This window comes from Cibotium barometz, chromosome 47, assembly GCF_041138505.1.
Source record: "Cibotium barometz isolate CiBa-2024 chromosome 47, ASM4113850v1, whole genome shotgun sequence".
In the NCBI taxonomy this organism is placed as follows: domain Eukaryota; kingdom Viridiplantae; phylum Streptophyta; class Polypodiopsida; order Cyatheales; family Cibotiaceae; genus Cibotium; species Cibotium barometz.
In genome coordinates, this window is record NC_141092.1 from 127977 (window position 1) to 149379 (window position 21403).

General features: G+C 46.4%; 3 protein-coding genes across 3 annotated transcripts in view; 1 reads left to right on the top strand and 2 right to left on the bottom strand.

Moving 5' to 3' along the window:
• LOC147611234 (uncharacterized) overlaps positions 1-21403 on the bottom strand; it is a 74089-nt gene that overhangs the window by 34182 nt on the left and 18504 nt on the right. The window lies entirely within an intron of this gene.
• LOC147611236 (uncharacterized) lies at positions 1820-3818 on the top strand. The gene is made up of 2 exons (XM_086784837.1): positions 1820-3321; positions 3419-3818. Exons 1-2 carry the CDS (start codon positions 1859-1861, stop codon positions 3816-3818), a joined length of 1863 nt encoding a protein of 620 aa, XP_086640963.1. The 5' UTR covers positions 1820-1858.
• Positions 4674-7537, bottom strand: LOC147611237 (uncharacterized). Its single transcript, XM_086784838.1, has 5 exons — positions 6075-7537; positions 5635-5977; positions 5382-5543; positions 4921-5247; positions 4674-4682 (listed from the first exon to the last, which is right to left on the bottom strand). Exons 1-5 carry the CDS (start codon positions 7535-7537, stop codon positions 4674-4676), a joined length of 2304 nt encoding a protein of 767 aa, XP_086640964.1.

Here is a 21403-nt window from a genome sequence, read left to right on the forward strand (position 1 = left end):
TGACTTCGGTCAAAAGACATTGATCCTGAGGATTCAGATCAATGAGGATTGGATTGACCCAGCAGTTTATGTTATATGTTGTGTGCACACATGTGGTCAATGGGGACGCCCACACGTGACTAGGATTAGTCAATGAAATGATTATTTTATTTGCATGCAAAAGAAAAAGAAAAGTTAACATTTAATGGGTGTCATGTTTGGTGCAAGATTAAATGTGCAAGTACAAAAAGGGGTTGGATTACCCTCTAGCATATAGAGCTGCCGAAGTTACCTAGGTGCCAGGCAACGGTACCTACCTAGGGGCCGCACCTCCATAGGGCCGAGACTAGTTAGGGTCGGCAAATTAAAATCCTAGCTAGCCTTAGTTGATAAGCTTTGAGTAAGCTATTGAATAGGAAGATGACAAGTGAATTACTTCTAATTGTAACCTTTATTGTGAGTTATCCTCACGTATGGATTACAGCCTGTGCATTATGGATGAGCAAGCTCTCCCACAGGAATGTAAGAACTGAAGCTTTGTCTTCTTGAGCAATAAAGTCCTTCGGGCGGGTCCAACCAGCACGTTTCTCTGGGCCTCAGTCTGCTGGTGTCGGAGAGGGAGAGAGAGCAATTTGAAAATGGCAAAGTAGGTCCATACGTACGGTACGGTACGGTACGGTACGAGTACGGTACGCAGTACAGTACGGTCTTCGAGCAAAAGTACGTAAAGTGCGTCAATATAATATATATATAAATTAGATCCACTAGTACATATCATTGAATGTCATTCATGAAACATAAACTTTGAATGGTTTAAACTTTAAACATTGAACATTGAAAGAGTAGAGATTCAAGAAGGATACAAATGAACATAAGGTAAAATCATGATTACAGAAACTCTGAGCATGCGCAAAGCGCTACAAGTAAAGAAACCGATACAAAGGACACGGGGGAAAAAACCTCTCCTAAAGAGAGTAAAAAGTGCCCCGGTCAACCTAGGTCCTGCAAAGGCTACTCATCATCATCAACACCTGATGATGAAGCTGAATCAGATGGGACGTCTCCATCGGTAAGGACATTCCCATCAGAATCATACTCAGGCTCTACATAGGGCAAGGTTGGGTCAGGTACGCGTACACTTGGATGTGAGGCGTTCTAGACGTACGTACGTTTTTGTACGTACGGAACATTAAGGCCGTGTGCTAATTTTTTTTTCCACGTGTTGCAGGTCGGCGTCGTCTCTTTAATGCTGAGCGTCGGTGGTCATTTTTTTGGGGCGGGGCTGGGCTGGGCTCATTAGCCTTTATTATTTATAAGGCATGGCCCAAATAAAGGGCCAAACTTAAAGTAGAAAAAAACAAAAAAAAAACGGGTTCGGCGGGCTGCAGAAAACGGGCCCAATTAAAAAACGAAAAAATAAACAGGGGAGAGAAAAACAAACCCGGAAGAAAAATGAAAAAAAAAACAACGCGCACATGCAGCCAGCAGCGCGCAGACTATTGAGCGCACACACACACACTCAGCAAGGCTGCAAGCAATCTCTCTCTCTCTCTCTCTCTCTCTCTCACACACACACACACACACACACAAACATGTCACACACACACACACACGACTGAAGGTTGAATAATCTCTCTCTCTCTCTCTCTCTCTCTCTCCATATACCTCTACATTATACACTGTCAACATGAAAATTCAACCTTTTTATTTGACATTCACATGACATTGAAGAGCTCATAGCCTCATTGTAAACCCCCCCCCCCCCCACACACACACACATAGTGACAAGCGTGTACACTGTACACACACACATCCAAATTCCAAAATAACACACACACATCTCTCTCTCTCTCTCTCTCTCTCTCTCTCTCTGTGTGCCATGGGCAAGAAACGACATGCCTATTGGAAGCTTCACACACTCCAAGATGATGAGAAGAGCAACCAATGGAGATGCCGGTATTGTGGAGGTGACTTCAAAAGTTCAGTTACTCGCCTCATCTCTCATGTATCGGGTCTCGGTGGCAATGGCATTTCAGCTTGCAAATCTGTGCCACGCGACATAGCAAATAAGGTGATAGCCGAGCAAAATTTGAAGGCTTCACAGGGTGCAGCCATGGCAGCTGAAGACGAGGATTTGTTGGATCCTCTTCCTCCTCGAGCTGCATTTGTTAATCCAACGGCTGCTACAGGATCCTCTAGTGCAATGGGGCAGCCTAGTAGAAAGAGGGCAAGAGTAGAGGAGAGCATTATGGAGGAAGGTGCAGGTTCCGACATGCATTGTGATAGTTCTTCTAAACAGCAGACCACTCTCCCATCTCGCATCTTTAGCACCGCATGGGTAAAGGAGCGGCAAAGGGTTGCCGAGATAGAGATTGCACGCACACTTATACAATGCAATATCTCCTTCAATGTGCTTCGCACGGACCAATGGAAGAAGATGGTTCAAGCAATAGCCGCTGTGGGTTCGTGCGAGGATTGGCACGGGGTCGAATACAAACAAATGAGGACACGCATGCTAGATGAGGAGAAAGCCAGGATAGATGTGGCGCTGCAACCAATACGGGACAGCTGGAGAAAGTTTGGATGCACCATCTTGTCTGATGGATGGGCCGACATCCGAAGGCGCCACATGATAAACATTCTTGTATCATCATGTTTTGGCACCTATTTCTTGCGTGCGGTGGATGCTGGTAAGGCAGGTGAGAGTGTTACAACTGAATTTATATATCAGCACATTAGGCAAGCCATCATAGAGGTGGGTCCAGAAAATGTTGTACAGGTGGTCACTGACAATGCCTCCAACTGTAGGAGGATGGGAGAGTTGGTAGAAGGTGAGTTCCCAAGCATTGTGTGGACTCCATGTGCTGCACATTGCTTGGATTTATTAATGGAGGATGTGGGGAAGCTTACTTGGGTGCAGCCAGTGTTGGCGGATGCCAATCGCATCACCACCTTTTTCAGAAAAAAACACAAAGCATTGGCGCTCTTTCGCAGCAAGAGCCCCGGGCTTGATATGGTACGGCCTTCCAAGACTCGATTCGCTTATGCATACATGGTCTTGGAGCGTTTGCAGAGGCTCCATGATCCTCTACAAGCCACTGTGGTTGATCCAACGTGGAAAGATCCACGACATTGCAATTCAGAGCCTACAAAGTATGTCCAACGTAAGATCTTGGACGAGAATTTTTGGGAGGAGACAGCAAAGATTGTCAAGTTGCTGAAGCCGCTCTTCTTTCTCTTGCGCATGACAGACATGGAGGGATCTACCATGGGTCTCCTCTACCACATGTTTAGGAGGATGCGGCTAGAGATTAGCCGGTCCACAGTGGTGTCTCAAGACAGGTAAGCCATTGTCAAGTGCACGTCACATGTTTATCGCACCAATCATTTTAAATTGCTCTTATTATAACTTTGGTCTTGACTCTTTTTTCCTCTCTAGAATTAGAGAACTGAATCAGATTATAGAGACGCGTTGGGAGTACATGTCTCGCCCAATTCATGGCATGGCTGCACTCCTTCATCCTCTTTATCGAAAGGATGAGACCATAAGCAATCCAGAGCTTCTTACCATGCGCGACATGTACTTGGAGGCAACCTATCCTCAGGAGCAGCAGTCAGAGGTAAACAACTCCATGGTATCCTACATGCATAGCTTGGGTGCCGCTTTTAGCAGAACCTCATGCAACAAGGAAGACGAGGCAAAGGCCCCGATTAACTGGTGGTTGATTTATGGTTGTCAATCATTCCAACTCCAACAAGTGGCATTGCGCGTCCTCTCTCAAGTGAGTGACAATAACTCCCTAAATGGAATTTGGAAAACGATGTGTGATAATAAATAGGTTTTGATTACTTTAAGACTTTTATTACTTGTAGGATTGTTCAACTGGTGCGTGTGAGCGTAATTGGAGTGCCTACTCTCTTATTCATACAAAGATCCGCAATAAACTCAAGACCAGCCAGTTGGAACGCTTGGTTTATTGCCGAGCCAATCTTCGATTGGTTCAAAATCTTAAGAAACTTGAGCATCCTATGCAGGTGACTGATTGTGTCATAGAGTCTAGACATTAGTATATACAAGTAACAATATTATGATGCATGCAGCTGCCAGCATTTTTGGCATGCCATGGTCACAGACAATTCGCATTGAACATGTTTATTGTTGTTGACAGGTTGATCCTCTATCTCTGGAGCACGTTGCTACCGCAGAAGAGGCGCAGACCGCATTGAGAAACGAGCAAGAGGAGATAATTCGCATGTTGCACAGAGAGCTGGAGAGTATAGACCGCAGGGTGACTCGGGCTTCTTCCAGGGCGTATGACATTGAGCCCAGTGGTGATGCGCATGTTGTGCAGTCGAGCGGGCGAGGTAGACGAGGCGCTAGGCGCGGGACTCGTCGAGGACGAGGACGACGCACATCTACCACATCACATGCGGAGACATCGACAGTAGCTACAGAGGAGATGCTAGATGATCATGAGAGAGTACCCTATGTAGAGCCTGAGTATGATTCTGATGGGAATGTCCTTACCGATGGAGACGTCCCATCTGATTCAGCTTCATCATCAGGTGTTGATGATGATGAGTAGCCTTTGCAGGACCTAGGTTGACCGGGGCACTTTTTACTCTCTTTAGGAGAGGTTTTTTCCCCCGTGTCCTTTGTATCGGTTTCTTTACTTGTAGCGCTTTGCGCATGCTCAGAGTTTCTGTAATCATGATTTTACCTTATGTTCATTTGTATCCTTCTTGAATCTCTACTCTTTCAATGTTCAATGTTTAAAGTTTAAACCATTCAAAGTTTATGTTTCATGAATGACATTCAATGATATGTACTAGTGGATCTAATTTATATATATATTATATTGACGCACTTTACGTACTTTTGCTCGAAGACTGTACTGTACTGCGTACCGTACTCGTACCGTACCGTACGTATGGACCTACCTTGACATAGGGTACTCTCTCATGATCATCTAGCATCTCCTCTGTAGCTACTGTCGATGTCTCCGCATGTGATGTGGTAGATGTGCGTCGTCCTCGTCCTCGACGAGTCCCGCGCCTAGCGCCTCGTCTACCTCGCCCGCTCGACTGCACAACATGCGCATCACCACTGGGCTCAATGTCATACGCCCTGGAAGAAGCCCGAGTCACCCTGCGGTCTATACTCTCCAGCTCTCTGTGCAACATGCGAATTATCTCCTCCTGCTCGTTTCTCAATGCGGTCTGCGCCTCTTCTGCGGTAGCAACGTGCTCCAGAGATAGAGGATCAACCTGTCAACAACAATAAACATGTTCAATGCGAATTGTCTGTGACCATGGCATGCCAAAAATGCTGGCAGCTGCATGCATCATAATATTGTTACTTGTATATACTAATGTCTAGACTCTATGACACAATCAGTCACCTGCATAGGATGCTCAAGTTTCTTAAGATTTTGAACCAATCGAAGATTGGCTCGGCAATAAACCAAGCGTTCCAACTGGCTGGTCTTGAGTTTATTGCGGATCTTTGTATGAATAAGAGAGTAGGCACTCCAATTACGCTCACACGCACCAGTTGAACAATCCTACAAGTAATAAAAGTCTTAAAGTAATCAAAACCTATTTATTATCACACATCGTTTTCCAAATTCCATTTAGGGAGTTATTGTCACTCACTTGAGAGAGGACGCGCAATGCCACTTGTTGGAGTTGGAATGATTGACAACCATAAATCAACCACCAGTTAATCGGGGCCTTTGCCTCGTCTTCCTTGTTGCATGAGGTTCTGCTAAAAGCGGCACCCAAGCTATGCATGTAGGATACCATGGAGTTGTTTACCTCTGACTGCTGCTCCTGAGGATAGGTTGCCTCCAAGTACATGTCGCGCATGGTAAGAAGCTCTGGATTGCTTATGGTCTCATCCTTTCGATAAAGAGGATGAAGGAGTGCAGCCATGCCATGAATTGGGCGAGACATGTACTCCCAACGCGTCTCTATAATCTGATTCAGTTCTCTAATTCTAGAGAGGAAAAAAGAGTCAAGACCAAAGTTATAATAAGAGCAATTTAAAATGATTGGTGCGATAAACATGTGACGTGCACTTGACAATGGCTTACCTGTCTTGAGACACCACTGTGGACCGGCTAATCTCTAGCCGCATCCTCCTAAACATGTGGTAGAGGAGACCCATGGTAGATCCCTCCATGTCTGTCATGCGCAAGAGAAAGAAGAGCGGCTTCAGCAACTTGGCAATCTTTGCTGTCTCCTCCCAAAAATTCTCGTCCAAGATCTTACGTTGGACATACTTTGTAGGCTCTGAATTGCAATGTCGTGGATCTTTCCACGTTGGATCAACCACAGTGGCTTGTAGAGGATCATGGAGCCTCTGCAAACGCTCCAAGACCATGTATGCATAAGCGAATCGAGTCTTGGAAGGCCGTACCATATCAAGCCCGGGGCTCTTGCTGCGAAAGAGCGCCAATGCTTTGTGTTTTTTTCTGAAAAAGGTGGTGATGCGATTGGCATCCGCCAACACTGGCTGCACCCAAGTAAGCTTCCCCACATCCTCCATTAATAAATCCAAGCAATGTGCAGCACATGGAGTCCACACAATGCTTGGGAACTCACCTTCTACCAACTCTCCCATCCTCCTACAGTTGGAGGCATTGTCAGTGACCACCTGTACAACATTTTCTGGACCCACCTCTATGATGGCTTGCCTAATGTGCTGATATATAAATTCAGCTGTAACACTCTCACCTGCCTTACCAGCATCCACCGCACGCAAGAAATAGGTGCCAAAACATGATGATACAAGAATGTTTATCATGTGGCGCCTTCGGATGTCGGCCCATCCATCAGACAAGATGGTGCATCCAAACTTTCTCCAGCTGTCCCGTATTGGTTGCAGCGCCACATCTATCCTGGCTTTCTCCTCATCTAGCATGCGTGTCCTCATTTGTTTGTATTCGACCCCGTGCCAATCCTCGCACGAACCCACCGCGGCTATTGCTTGAACCATCTTCTTCCATTGGTCCGTGCGAAGCACATTGAAGGAGATATTGCATTGTATAAGTGTGCGTGCAATCTCTATCTCGGCAACCCTTTGCCGCTCCTTTACCCATGCGGTGCTAAAGATGCGAGATGGGAGAGTGGTCTGCTGTTTAGAAGAACTATCACAATGCATGTCGGAACCTGCACCTTCCTCCATAATGCTCTCCTCTACTCTTGCCCTCTTTCTACTAGGCTGCCCCATTGCACTAGAGGATCCTGTAGCAGCCGTTGGATTAACAAATGCAGCTCGAGGAGGAAGAGGATCCAACAAATCCTCGTCTTCAGCTGCCATGGCTGCACCCTGTGAAGCCTTCAAATTTTGCTCGGCTATCACCTTATTTGCTATGTCGCGTGGCACAGATTTGCAAGCTGAAATGCCATTGCCACCGAGACCCGATACATGAGAGATGAGGCGAGTAACTGAACTTTTGAAGTCACCTCCACAATACCGGCATCTCCATTGGTTGCTCTTCTCATCATCTTGGAGTGTGTGAAGCTTCCAATAGGCATGTCGTTTCTTGCCCATGGCACACAGAGAGAGAGAGAGAGAGAGAGAGAGAGAGATGTGTGTGTGTTATTTTGGAATTTGGATGTGTGTGTGTACAGTGTACACGCTTGTCACTATGTGTGTGTGTGTGGGGGGGGGGGGGGTTTACAATGAGGCTATGAGCTCTTCAATGTCATGTGAATGTCAAATAAAAAGGTTGAATTTTCATGTTGACAGTGTATAATGTAGAGGTATATGGAGAGAGAGAGAGAGAGAGAGAGAGAGAGAGATTATTCAACCTTCAGTCGTGTGTGTGTGTGTGACATGTTTGTGTGTGTGTGTGTGTGTGTGTGTGTGTGTGTGAGAGAGAGAGAGAGAGAGAGAGAGATTATTCAACCTTCAGTCGTGTGTGTGTGTGTGTGACATGTTTGTGTGTGTGTGTGTGTGTGTGTGTGTGTGAGAGAGAGAGAGAGAGAGAGAGAGAGATTGCTTGCAGCCTTGCTGAGTGTGTGTGTGCGCGCTCAATAGTCTGCGCGCTGCTGGCTGCATGTGCACGTTGTTTTTTTTTTCATTTTTCTTCCCGTTTTTTTTTCTCTCTCCCGTTTATTTTTTCGTTTTTTAATTGGGCCCGTTTTCTGCAGCCCGCCGAACCCGTTTTTTTTTTGTTTTTTTCTACTTTAAGTTTGGCCCTTTATTTGGGCCATGCCTTATAAATAATAAAGGCTAATGAGCCCAGCCCAGCCCCGCCCCAAAAAAATGACCACCGACGCTCAGCATTAAAGAGACGACGCCGACCTGCAACACGTGGAAAAAAAAATTAGCACACGCCCTTAACGTTCCGTACGTACAAAAACGTACGTACGTCTAGAACGCCTCACATCCAAGTGTACGCGTACCTGACCCAACCTTGGAAAATGGTACTTTGATATTCAGCAAAATGCACAGTCAGTTTACTGCCATGGATGTATGTGCTCACAGCTTTGATGCAGAGATTTAACAGGTGCAGGTTGGGTCAATGATTTTGGGTAGATTAGAGCAGGTAATCGGGGTCAAATGCAAGGAACACCTGCACTATGCGTGCACATGCCTGTTTGAGCAAGGGGGAAACAGTAAATTCTTGACTGTGTGGAGTAGCAAATGCTGAGAATCGATGCAGTGTACAGAGAGATGCTGTAAACAGTAAATCGTTTGATTGAAAGCTGACTAGGAATAAACTGTGAGTCTGTAAACGAAATAAGGGATGCCTGCAAGGTCTATAAGGGAGGCATCAAAGTAATCGTGACTGTCTCTGGAGAAGGGATGAATCAATGCGTTTAAAGCTTACTACTTCTAAGGTCCAGGAAGCTATAATAATCTGCGCGATATGACGAAGTTGATTTCTAATGAGATAGATAATTGCGCCATGCCATCGCGATTCTGATCAAAACAGGAATATTGAAATCTTTTTCAAATCGTGGTATTTGAAAGGATAATATCAAATCACGAAAAACGATAATTATTTCCTATAGGAATCAAGTAGTGGCCGTCCGTCGTGGCGTTAAATTTACCTTCCCCTGTGCATAATGGGTTGATACAACACGATCACTGATGAATACTGTGAAGGGAGATATGAATTGAATGTACAATTATCAATTCGTAACAGTCGTGGGAAAAATTGATAGTCGCGATGCTAATTCTCATCGAATTAAACCAGAAGGCAGTCGCGACACTAAATTTCTGTTGACAGACCGAAATCAACGAACTGAGTGAAGAAATGTTGATTGTGATACCAAGTCTGTTGAAGGACTCGCCGTGGTAAAACGCAGATTCGGGAAAAAAATGCCAGAAAACGACTGTCAGTCGCGACATCTAATTCGCATCACCTCTGCCCCGTAATGAATTAAAAATTGTGCGAACAGTCGCGATTTGATAAAGTTAAAGTCTGACAGAATTTGTTGGAACGAAAAACACGACGTGATGAAGAAGTAGGAGTCGCGTTGGTAAAACGACAAATTGGGGAAAACATGATTTCTGACAGGGTATACGAACACATTGTGACGTCCAAGTTCATGGGACGATCAAGTGTAAATTGTCGTGAGGAGATACGAGCTGCACAATAGAATCAACACACAATTGCTACGACTAAAGAAACGTAAAAATCTGTTTGTGGACGAACAAGGACGTGCGACATAGATTGGTTCTAAAGGAAGCCCGACAGACATCCCAAGAAAAGGGACCCAAAAAAAAAAATCGCGAACTGTAGTTTATGCCCTTCCTGTTCATAGTCGACTCAAATAACACTACGAGTTGACACCATCTGTACGTCGTCAATGAACAGTAATTAATTTGCTGCTGGGAGGAATATTGGATGTGCCACAGCACTCTCTATCCTGACAAAAATAACTCGTCGCGAATCGCCTACTAGTTGGCTGTGGGTGAATGCAGCAGCACGTGAATAAGAAATGATTCTCTGATTATTCAGAGATAATTCACTAAGAAATTGGGGCAAAGGCATAAGTGTTCCCCTGCTGCAAGGCCACTCAGTGCAGAAGACATTTAATTGTCATGGGCGTAGTAATGTGAATTGGCTCCAACAGAAAACTAACCGCGACGAAGATCTTGAGTTTTGACTAAAGTAAATTAGTCAGTTTATAGCTCATATCACTCTTCCAAGTTGGGTCTGTTAAAACTGAAGGACAGAGAGACATTTCTTGTCTAAGGTGTTCCCTGCCTGTGATATGCAGCGGAAGTCTTTGTATTGGAAGATCCTGTCACACAAATGCTCACACCGTCTTCTGTATCCTGAGTTTCGTGAATTTAGCAATCCATTTCAATACTTCAAACTTTAAAGAGATGAGAGAGAGACAGATATGAGAACTGTACACCAGATTGGGTCCCGAATTACCCACTGAAGGGCCCCCTATCCTGATAACGAGATAGTATTTGCTTTATTTCTTTAGAGAGAATGACTGTGGACTGTAGATAAGCCAAACGCAAGATCTCGGAGGATCGGAGAGTGGCTGATCTGTACACTGCTGTAGAGACACCTCGATGACCTGATCTCGAGCCTATGCACTCTTCCCAAGGACATGAGGAAGGGCTGCACACCCGAGGCTGAGAGAAGAAGAAGGTGGACTGTTCTACACTATGTTAGAATGCTGAAAACACTTATGAATGCTGTGTTACCTTCACCAGATGACTGCTGCATGTATGGATGATGCACAGAAGGCTGGATACTGATGCAAACTGCAGATTCAGGGCTGGAAACTGCTGTAGACTGTTGATTCAAGGCTGGAAACTGCTGTGGACAGAAACGCAGACATGTAGGGAACTGATGGACTGAACGCATGAAGTACTGGAGCTGCTGGACAGAAAAACGCAAGGATCTGATGTTGCTGGAAAACGCAGGCTGCTGGACAGAAACGCTGATGGACTGCTGCTGATTTCTGGCGTTGATCTGAGGTAGGACTGTAGGCTGAATAAGGGACTGTGGTGGACTGAATCAAGGCTGCTTTGATGCTGAAAACAGGCTGATTGGAGGCTGATAGCAGGCACCTAGGGTTGTATGAAGCAAGGGTTCTCAAGGCTGGAGAAGCAAGCTTATGAGCTCCAAGGGCTGGATTAGTCTAGGGCTGAAGGCAAGGATGCTCCTAGGGCTGAGGAGGAGAGCTCTTAGCACAATGAAGACTGAATGAGAAAAGAGGCCCTATGCAAGCCTATTTATACTAACTGGAGGTTGGTCATTTAATAAAGTTTATATTTATAAATGCCCAATAATGCAAATAATGCTAAATAAATACTAATAAATATGGAAAAAATACCAGATAAATCCCAATAAATTCCCTAAGGCTTCAGGGATGTTCTAAATGATGCACAAGCATATGAATGCATATTATGCAAGATGCAGAGTGCTTTATGATGCAAACCCTAAGGCTTCTACTGACTCTACATGCATGAATGATTCTCTCCAAGTGGGTTAAGGGACTTGACTGACTGACTGACCCACTAAGGCTGAGGAATGACCTACGTAGCTCGTGCCTGACTTATCCTGGACTGAGGATGTACAATGGGGTCACGGCGTACCACAAATATCATCCTATTGGGTTCTAAAACTGTACAACTGCTGCACTTCTGATGATGAGCCATCTTGTCACCATGCACTGAGTGCAGAGTGCATGTGGCATTCCCTCCTGATTAGCTTGGCGGCAGGTTCATGGCTTCCAAGTAGTCCGCCAATAACTGGGGGTACTCCTGGAAGAACTCCTCGTCGAGCCATACGGCTTCGTGGGTGCCTCGATCTCGGAACTTCGTATAGAACTGACGAATCCGTCGACCGGAACCATGCTTCCATCGATGAAGAAGCATCTGCTCAGGCTCAATAACTTCTGCCTCGTCTACCACGTCTGGCTGCTGTTCATCTGAAACATCAAACACTTCTAGACCAACATATGGTTTTAGCCAAGAAACATGGAAAACATCATGCATTGTCCAACTGGCAGGCAACTTTAACTTCATTGAGACATCACTTATCTTCTTAACTATTGGAAAAGGGCCAAAACTACGGAATGAAAGCTTGGGACAACGTTTGCCCACTTGTTTCAATCTCTGCTTCATGATACGCAAATAGACCCAATCCCCTTCCTTGAAGTGGACATCTCGTCTAGACTTATTTGCCTGTCTGCTATATGCTTCCTGACCTTTGGTCAAGCGGTCCTTGACTGACTCAATGATCTCGGAAAATGCTTCCGTGGTTTTATTAGCCTCTAAAGATGGAGACACCATTCTCGTCAAAAGAGAAGAAAAACGGCGACCAAAGGCTGCTTCATATGGAGTCCGTCCGACACTGGATGAATGAGTGTCGTTTAAGATAGCTTGGACCAATGGAAGATAGTGCTCCCATTTGGACTGTTGGTCATGATAGTATGACTTGAGGACATCAAAGGCCAACTGGTTATAAATTTCTGTCTGGCCATCTGTCTGGGGATGGAATGCACTAGACAACTGCAACTTAGTTCCGAAGTTTTCAAATAATGCCCTCCAGAAATGCGAGGTAAACTTGGAATCTCTGTCTGATGTTATGGTGCTAGGCAAACCACAAATTGGATACCAATGCTTGAGAAACAGACGGGCTACGTCCTCGGCTGTGGCCGTATGCTTGCATGGGATGAGCATGCAGAATTTACTAAAGCGATCCACAATGGTAAAACACCGAGTGTTACGGGATCCAGTACTGGATGCTGGTAGAGGCCCTACAAAGTCCATAGATATGTCGATGAAAGGTCCGTCGGAGATAGGCAAAGGTTCAAGTAAACCTGCCTTCTTTGTATGGGAAACCTTGACTTTTTGACAAATCTTACAGGCTTGTACATGTGCATAGACATCACGCCTCATCTTTGGCCAATAAAAGGACCGTTCTAATTTCTCGAGGGTACTATTGATACCCCTATGTCCTCCAACTAAGGAGTCATGGGCATCGTGGAGAAGAGCGGAACGCTTTTCCCGAGTAACACAGAGACGGTTTTTGTAGAACAACCAACCGTTCTGTACTGAATAGTGGCCAGGCTCAGAAGTGAGGGCCAAACTATACTGAGTACCAAACTCAAGGGAGTCGACATATTGGTCTTTCATACTATCCAAGTCTTTCCCCGTGATTTCCAGAATGGTAGCTTCTTGGACTGCCTGGATGCTGGACTTTCGACTGAGAGCATCTGCTACTGGGTTATGCTTACCAAGGATGTATTCAATCATACCTCCAAACTGTTGGAAGATTTGACTCCACCTGGCCTGTCGATCACTCCACTGGGCACTTGGCATAGTCTGAAGCCACTTAAGTGCTTGGTGGTCTGTTTTCACTGTGAAAGCCTGTCCATAAAGAAAAGGGTTCCAATGTTTGAGCGCTGTGATCACACCTAAAAGCTCTTTGTCATATACCGAATAATTCTTTTCGGCGACATCCAACTTTCTGCTGTAATATGCCACGGGTCTATTGTCCTGCTGGAGGACTGCTCCTATGGCTACATTGCTGGCATTGGTGATGACCTCGAAAGGTTCGTCCCATGATGCTAACTTTAATACAGGTGCTTCTGAGGCAGCTTTCTGGAGTGCACGGAATGCATCAAGTGCCTTACCTGTAACTGAGACTTTCTGCTTGCGAGTCTTCACCCCCTTGAGCAAGTCGGTAAGAGGTGCTGCAAGGTTGGAAAACTGATGGACATGTGTGCTATAGGCCTGACAAAGACCTACGAATGAACGGATTTCTTGGGCAGTCTTAGGAATGTCTCAATCTAAGATCTCCTGAACCTTTGATGGGTCCAGTCTAATCCCATCGGAACCGATGATGTAGCCCAAATACTGAACTTTCTTAACACCAAAGATAGACTTTTTGGCGTTTATGTAGAGCTGATTATCTCGCAAAAGTTGCAAGACTTTCTGAAACTCGCGGCAGGTGCCCGGGGGACTAGGGCCTTTGACACACTTGATGATACCGTCAATGCATATTAAAACATTTAAACATCCTGGAGTCCACCAGACCCCTTTCAGACTGGGAAATGTCCAGGCTGGTGACACTTTCTCCACATCTTTCTCATGCTGCTCCGCAGTGGCTGAGAAGACTAGTATGTCATCAAGGAATATGAAAACACACTTCCCAATGTGGACTGCGAAAATCCTAGACATCATCTTATTGAACGTTGCGGGTGCATTTGTAAGCCCAAAAGGCATGACTACGAACTCGTAGTGACCACGCTCTGTCCGAAAAGCTATTTTTAGAATGTCAGCTTCGAAAATGCGGACCTGATGGTAACCACTCTTGAGGTCGATCTTAGTGAAAAACTTAGCACCGTCTAAACGCTCCAAAATGTACTCTATCCTGGGCATAGGAAACTTATTCTTGATAGTGAGTTTGTTTAATGCCCTGTAGTCTACACAAAGGCGTGCAGACTTGTCCTTCTTTTGGACAAATAAGATAGGTGCAGCAAATGGGGAGGAAGAAGGCCGAATGAATCCGGCTCGGAGAAGCTCAGATAACTGCTTTTCCAACTCGCCCTCTAACGTCTTGGAAAGACGATAGGGAAACCTGCTAGGAGGATCTGAACCAGGGACCAAATCAATGTGATGGTCCTTAAGGCGAGAGGGTGGGAGACTGGGCGGGAGATCGTCCCTAAGCATAATGTCCTGGTGTCTGGATAGGAGGTCTGCTAACTGAGGGACTGAAGATGTAAGGGATGCTACTAATGAAGGAGGGACTGTTTGAGCATGAACATAAAGGAGTGCTCCTTCTTCTCCCTTGCGGATAGCTCGTCTGGCCTGGAGATGTGAAATCAATGGAATGCTTCTATCCCCCCGAATCATGACAGGCTCAGGAAAACCTTTACAAATAGTAAAAGTGTCCTGCCCCCAATTGGGAATAGGCTCATACTGACGGAACCACTGAATTCCTAAGATCATGTCACACCCTAACAAAGGTGAGACGATGAAATCTCGTTGAAATGAGGCCTTCTGAACTTCAAAGACAAATTGCTGTGCCTTCTGGGAAATGTGGGTGCGAAGACCAGGTGTAAACCCGTCCACATCCAGATGATATGGGACTAATGTGCAGTTCAATTTATTAGCCAACTGGGGAGAGATGGCGTCTTCAGAACTACCCATATCAAAAAGGACTACAAACTGTCGGCCCTGGGCAGAGCCATAAGCTCGGATGAGGCTCTTCTGAGCAGCATCGCTCTCACCCTCCTGCTTAGCATCAAATACCACGAATGGCATAGGATGCATGGAAGGTAAAAGTTGAACTGCATTTGAGGTAGTAGGCGGGGCTGGAGGAGCTGGGGAGGCTGTGGCAACTGTGGCAGAAGGAGCTTTGGCAGCTTGTGCCGCTTGCCATTTGTGGCAATCCTTCTTACCATGCCCTATAATATGACAGAAAAAACATCTATTTTCTGACTGGTACTTCCTTTGCTCCTCTGGAGGAAGATAATCTCCAGTAATGCCTGCTTTAGCCTTTTCATCAGGGGTTTTCTTAGGTTCTTTATCCTTCTTACCCCCTGAACTAGAGCTATTACTGCTGTCCTTCTTAGCATCTTTAGAAGATGCGTTACCTTTCCCTGTCTGTGCAGCTAATTGCTGCTGCTGGGGTTTGGTACTCGACTGAGATGCTTGCTCGGGCTTGCCCCCGTTAAGCTTCATTTCTTCATTCTGAGTGAGAGTAGAGCCCGGTCATATGTACTTGGTTCAAAGTTACGAACTGTGAATTGCTCCATCTTAGCCTGCTCAGATAACCCTAACTGCTGTGCTAAAGTAATAACCCTACCGGAAAACTGAAGCACTGGGGATCCGTTCTGTCTGAGTCCATAGAACTCGTCTTTCAGACCGGTCATGTACTGGGACGGGAGAAATCTGGTCTTCAGGTCATGGACAAAGATGTCCCAGTCAAAGGCTGTGACATCTGTGGCCTGGTCTGTATGAATACTAGACCAATGCTGCCACCAAGTGACTGCCTCACCAGTGAGATGGGGAGCCGCTAAGTGGACTTTGTCTTGTGGGTCTGTGATCCTAGCTAATGGAAAATGAGCATTAAACTGATGAACAAATTGATTAACTGAAGAATGATCACACTTACCATCATACTTACTGAAATTTGGTTGACTGCGAATGATGGTGGTTGATGCTGCTGGCTGGTGACACCTATGACTACGGAGACTGAGGAGAGCTGCTGATACCTCAAGTGTATGGCCTCCTTTTCCCGTTGGTGTTCGAGTAACATACGTTCTCGATCAAGCTCACGTTGGTGTTCCCGAGCGGCGAGTTCAACCTGACGCCGGTCTTCGTCGATCCTGCATTGGGCTTCCTCATAGTCCCGTCTTTCTTCTTTTTCTCTTTTCCTTCGGGCCTCGTCCTCTCTCCTTTGTTGTTCCATCTGAAAGAAGAGGGAGATGTAGTCGGGTGCTGCTGGATCTAAGGGTCACGCTGTTGGGCTGCTTCAGTAGAGGGCACCAAGCAGGCTCAAAGCTGATCACAAAAAGGATGAATAAACAAGGAGGGGGGGCAGCCTTATATAGGCTATAGTCTACCCCCCTCTTCTTAGGCCAACCAGTAGACTAGCCGACCTACAGTAGATTGGGCCGACCGTAAGGGCTTGGTCGGCCACTCCTGGCAGACCTACAATAGATTGCGCCAACCCTAAACAGGCCGACCCACAAGGCCTTGTCGACCTATGCTCCTATCGCTCTCCTGCCCCCTATCTCCCCTATCTTGCTCGTCATGATTGGGGGGGCAACACTGGGGGAATGAATTGTGACAGTTTGCCCCTACGTCGCTTCCTCTCCTTCTCCTTCTCTCTTTCCTCTTGTTTCCACTACCGACTTTGACAAAATGCTCCGTGGGGAGCTTTCTAGTATCGGGGGCATAGTAGCAAACAAAGTCAAGCAAGTAAGCGAGCCAAGTAGAGCATCATGTTGGATTTTAGGGGTCACTGCCCCACCTGTAAGTCCCCATAAGAGGAGTGCTCAAGGGCAACCTAACAAGGTGAGGGAGGGCAAAATTGAGAGCCAAAGGGCAATGGCCAGGGACCAGGAGCCAACTGGAATAGTCACTTGTAGTGGCCATAGGGTCGGCCATCTGTTTCATTAAAACTGGTCGGCCTTTAGACCAACATCACGCCAACCCAAATCAAGCAAACCTGGTCGACTGACTAGGCCTAGCCGGCCAGGTCTAGTAGGGGCTGACTAGCCCCTATAAGAAGGGGCCTTGGGGGCCATTCTTAGACACACTTCTAAAGACATTTTTGGGACAGTTTTTTGGCAACAATTTTTGGTCTGCCTAAGAGGAGTGTGGGCACCCTGTTTTGCAACAGAGGGAGCTGCCCTCACAGCCATAGCAGTCAAGGGTGCAAGCTTGCACAAGGATTGCAGAGGGAGCTGCCCTAGAGACGGCATCAAGCACGGGACTAGAGAAAGAAATTTTAACGTCGACAAAAGCCCTCATGGGGCTATGCAATAAAGTACACATCCAATAGGGAATGTCTCATACAAGCCACATTCGGCTTAAACAGAAAAAGAAAGAGGCAAGGGCATGCTAGGCCCAAGCCGAGTACTATAAAAACAATAAACTAAAGTACTAGTTAATAATAGCAGTGTACATCAAGGTATCCATCATAGAGAAACCGATACATCAAAGTATCCATCATAGATAATCCGGTGCATCTTGTAACGCGCGGAAGCTCTGGGTAGTCTTCTTTCAGCCCTAAACACTCTTGGAAACCTTCTGATGCAAAACGCACCATCTGATGCAAAAACGCAGGTAGAGAGAGAGTAGAGAGAGAGAGTGAGAAGTGCTGGAATTTCAGTATATACTATGGTACAAAAAGGTACATATCTTTGCAGCCATGGGCTGCCTTCATAAAAAGGTTGCTAACCCTAAATTCTGTCCCCTATGGGACCCCTAGTGACTCACACCCCTAGTGGGAGTGAATGAATAAAGCCTTGAGCCTGTGGACCTTTTTATATGAGTCTCTGGACACTTTATGCTGGCCGACTGCTGGTCGGCCAGTTCCATGTCCAAACCTTCACTTTTTCCCTTGCCCGACTGCTGCTAGTCCTTTGTCTTTGATGCGCATGCTGTCCACCCTCTGCTGACATAAGCCGACATCTCCTCTGGCAGCCAGCACCACTGTCCTCTGCAGCCGACAGCCATCTGATCCATGCTCTGCTCCATGTCCACCTCAGATGAGTCACCTGAAGCTCCTACCTTCTGGTTCTACTGGTTCATAATCTTTATCTGCTTGCCCCTTCTGAATTTAGCCCTAGAAATGTCCATGGCATTGCTGATGCACATGACACATCTAGTGTAATATGCGGAAGCTTCGGAGAAGGATCGGTACTTCAAAACTCAGAAATCAGCACTCTTTTCACGACGGAATTAACGCACAAAATTGAAAGACGATGTGCAAAAAAATAGAGAGAGAAGGGGGAGATGGAGAGGACACAGTATTGGGTCCCAATTACCCTCTGTAGGGCCCCCACCACGGATGGTGTATTTGCTTTATTAGAATGATGTAAATCTGAAAACAAATACAAAGTACTTGACCTTTTCTTGGCTAGAAAACCTGCCCTTGACCTTCAGTCCTTCACCCCTTTGCTTTAGCAATGTTCTTGGCTGACCTGGCCCTTGTTTGCTTGGAGCTCTTGGTGAATTATGAGATAAATGAAATGATCTATGTCTTGGGTATTTATACCCTCTACTATATGCAGTCGGCCAGCTACTAAAGAGCCTCACGACTAGGTCTTTGGAATAAATGGTTTCACACCATTCAATGGGCTGGGCATCTTGCGCATGAACCAAGAAGAGTACCCCTGACTGCTGGACAGCCCTGCGCAAGGGCACTGTACTGCTGGGCAGCCTGTGTGGGCTGTCCCACACTTGGCTGACAGCCATTCTAGACCTTGTTGCCCAGTCCGCTGGCTGTCCCAAGGCCCTAAGGCTGGCCGACAGCCCCTTCCAGCCTGTCACATGGCTGGTGGGCACAGCCGGGGCCCTCCTGGCCCCTTGGGAGCGGGTCTACACCTCCCCCATGCCCACATCAATGGTCTTGGGGGTAGCCCTTTGGGCTGGCCCCATCTCTACATGCCAAACTACATGCCTACAGAGGCCTGGCATCCAGTTGCAAACCAGATACACAGAACATCTGACATCATTCCAGAGGGAGACTCACAGCGCGGACTGGCACTGCTTCATGTGCAGGACAGTGCACACCTGACCTTGGACTCATGTGCAGGACAATGCACACCTGACCTCGGACGACTGAGATGGATCCCTAGCTGACTCGTCCCGGACTGGGCTCACATGGGACCAGTTCACCATCCCAGGTCCTGCACCTTCTGTACAGAAATGTCTACGTGGCATCCAAGTGCGGGATGCACGTGACATCCCCTTCTGCTTAACTTGACGGAAGCTGCATAGCCTCCAAATAATCCGTCAATAATGCCGGATAGTCTTCAAAAAAGTCTTTGTCGAGCCATACCGCTTCATGAGTTCCTCGGTGAGAAACTGTCTTAGTCTTCGGCCTGAGCCATGCTTGAAACGGTGTAGAAGGATCTGTTCTGGAACCATTACTTCTGCTTCATCAATAATGTCTGGTTCCGCTTCGTCTTTGACCTCTGAAGGGGCTGGACTTGCATATGGCTTTAACCAACTGACATGAAATACATCGTGCATAGTCCAACTCGGAGGTAGCTTTAACTGCATAGACACCTCATTAATCTTTTTCCGGATGGGGAATGGTCCGAAGCTCCTGAAAGACAACTTTGGGCATCGCTTGTCCACTTGCTTCAATCTTTGCTTCATAATCCGAAGATACACCCAATCTCCTTCCGAAAACTTCATGTCCCTTCGGTCTTTATTGTCCTGTCGAGTGTAGGCCTCTTGCGCTTTAGCCAATCTGTCTTTAAGGGACTCTAGGCTCTGGTAAGACTCCGTTACTCTGTTCGCCTCCGGTACTGAAGACGAAGTCCTGGTTAACAACGACTGGAAAGGCCTTCCAAACGCTGCCTCATATGGAGTCCTGCCAATAGCTGAAGAAAAAGAGTAACTTATCAACAATCGTTAAACACTGTGTATTACGCTTACTCGGACTGGGAGGCAGATTTGTGACAAAGTCCATTGAAATGTCTTGGAAAGGACCCTCAGGAATTGGCAAAGGCTGTAACAACCCTATCTTCTTTCCACGAGGAGCTTTCACCTTTTGACAAATGTCACAGCGTTGTACATATGTAAACACATCACGCCTCATCTTTGGCCAATAGTATTGCCGTTCTAATTTCTCCAGAGTCGAATTCATGCCCCTATGACCACCTGTAATGGCGTCATGGGCATCATGGAGAAGAGCTGCCCGAAATGATTTCATGACACACAGCCGGCCTTTGTAGAAAAGCCAACCATCGCGTATCAGAAAATGGCATGGTCCTGTGGCGTCCACTGCCTGTTCCCACTGTGTACCAAATTCCTCGGAATCCGCGTATGTGTGCTTCATGTCTTCTAGTCCTGTACCAACAAGGTCAAGTCTAGTGGTCTGAATCGCAGATACTTGTCCCTTCCTGCTCAAAGCATCGGCCACTGGATTGGCCTTTCCTCGAAGGTACTCAATCATGCCACCAAACTGCTGGAATATCTGACTCCAGCGGTGTTGTCGATCACTCCACTGTGCACTTGGCATCGTCTGAATCCAGCGCAATGCCTGATGGTCAGTGCGAACCTCGAAGTCATGGCCATACAGGAAATGTTTCCAATGTTTCAAGGCCTGTATAACTGCTAGCAGTTCACGATCATAGACTGAGTAGTTCTTTTCGGCGGGCAGTAACTTACGAGACATGTAAGCTACTGGATGACCATTCTGTTGCAATACACCTCCAATTGCGATGTTACTCGCATCGGTGATCACTTGAAATGGTTCGTCCCACAAGGCAAGGGCTAAACAAGGCGCTTCTGACAAAGCCACCTTGAGGTTCTGGAATGCCTCCAATGCTCGTGGAGTCATTCGAATCTTTTGCCTCCTTGTTTTCACTCCCTTTAGCAGATCAGTGAGGTCTGCCGAGAGATCAGAAAACTTGTCAATGTGGGTGGAATATGCCTGGCATATACCCACAAATGATCTAATGTCATAAGCGGTCTGAGGTACTTCCCAGTTAACAATCTCGGCCACTTTAGCCGGATCAAGTCGAATGCCTTCAGCACTGATTATATATCCCAAGTAATGTACCTGGAACAGATAAAATTCTGACTTCTTTTCATTGACATAGAGCTCGTTGCTTTCCAGCAACTTAAGGACTTTCTCCACATCAATGTCATGTTGCTCAACTGTAGCTGAAAATATGAGTATGTCGTCCAGAAATATGAACACACACACTCCAATCAACTCCCGGAAAATACGCATCATCA

Coding starts and splice junctions, on each gene's coding strand:
- LOC147611236 (XM_086784837.1), top strand. CDS start 1,859: ATGGGCAAGAAACGACATGCCTATTGGAAGCTTCACACACTCCAAGAT. Junction 3,322..3,418: donor ACAGTGGTGTCTCAAGACAG/GTAAGCCATTGT, acceptor TTTCCTCTCTAG/AATTAGAGAACTGAATCAGA.
- LOC147611237 (XM_086784838.1), bottom strand. CDS start 7,537: ATGGGCAAGAAACGACATGCCTATTGGAAGCTTCACACACTCCAAGAT. Junction 5,978..6,074: donor ACAGTGGTGTCTCAAGACAG/GTAAGCCATTGT, acceptor TTTCCTCTCTAG/AATTAGAGAACTGAATCAGA. Junction 5,544..5,634: donor CATTGCGCGTCCTCTCTCAA/GTGAGTGACAAT, acceptor TATTACTTGTAG/GATTGTTCAACTGGTGCGTG.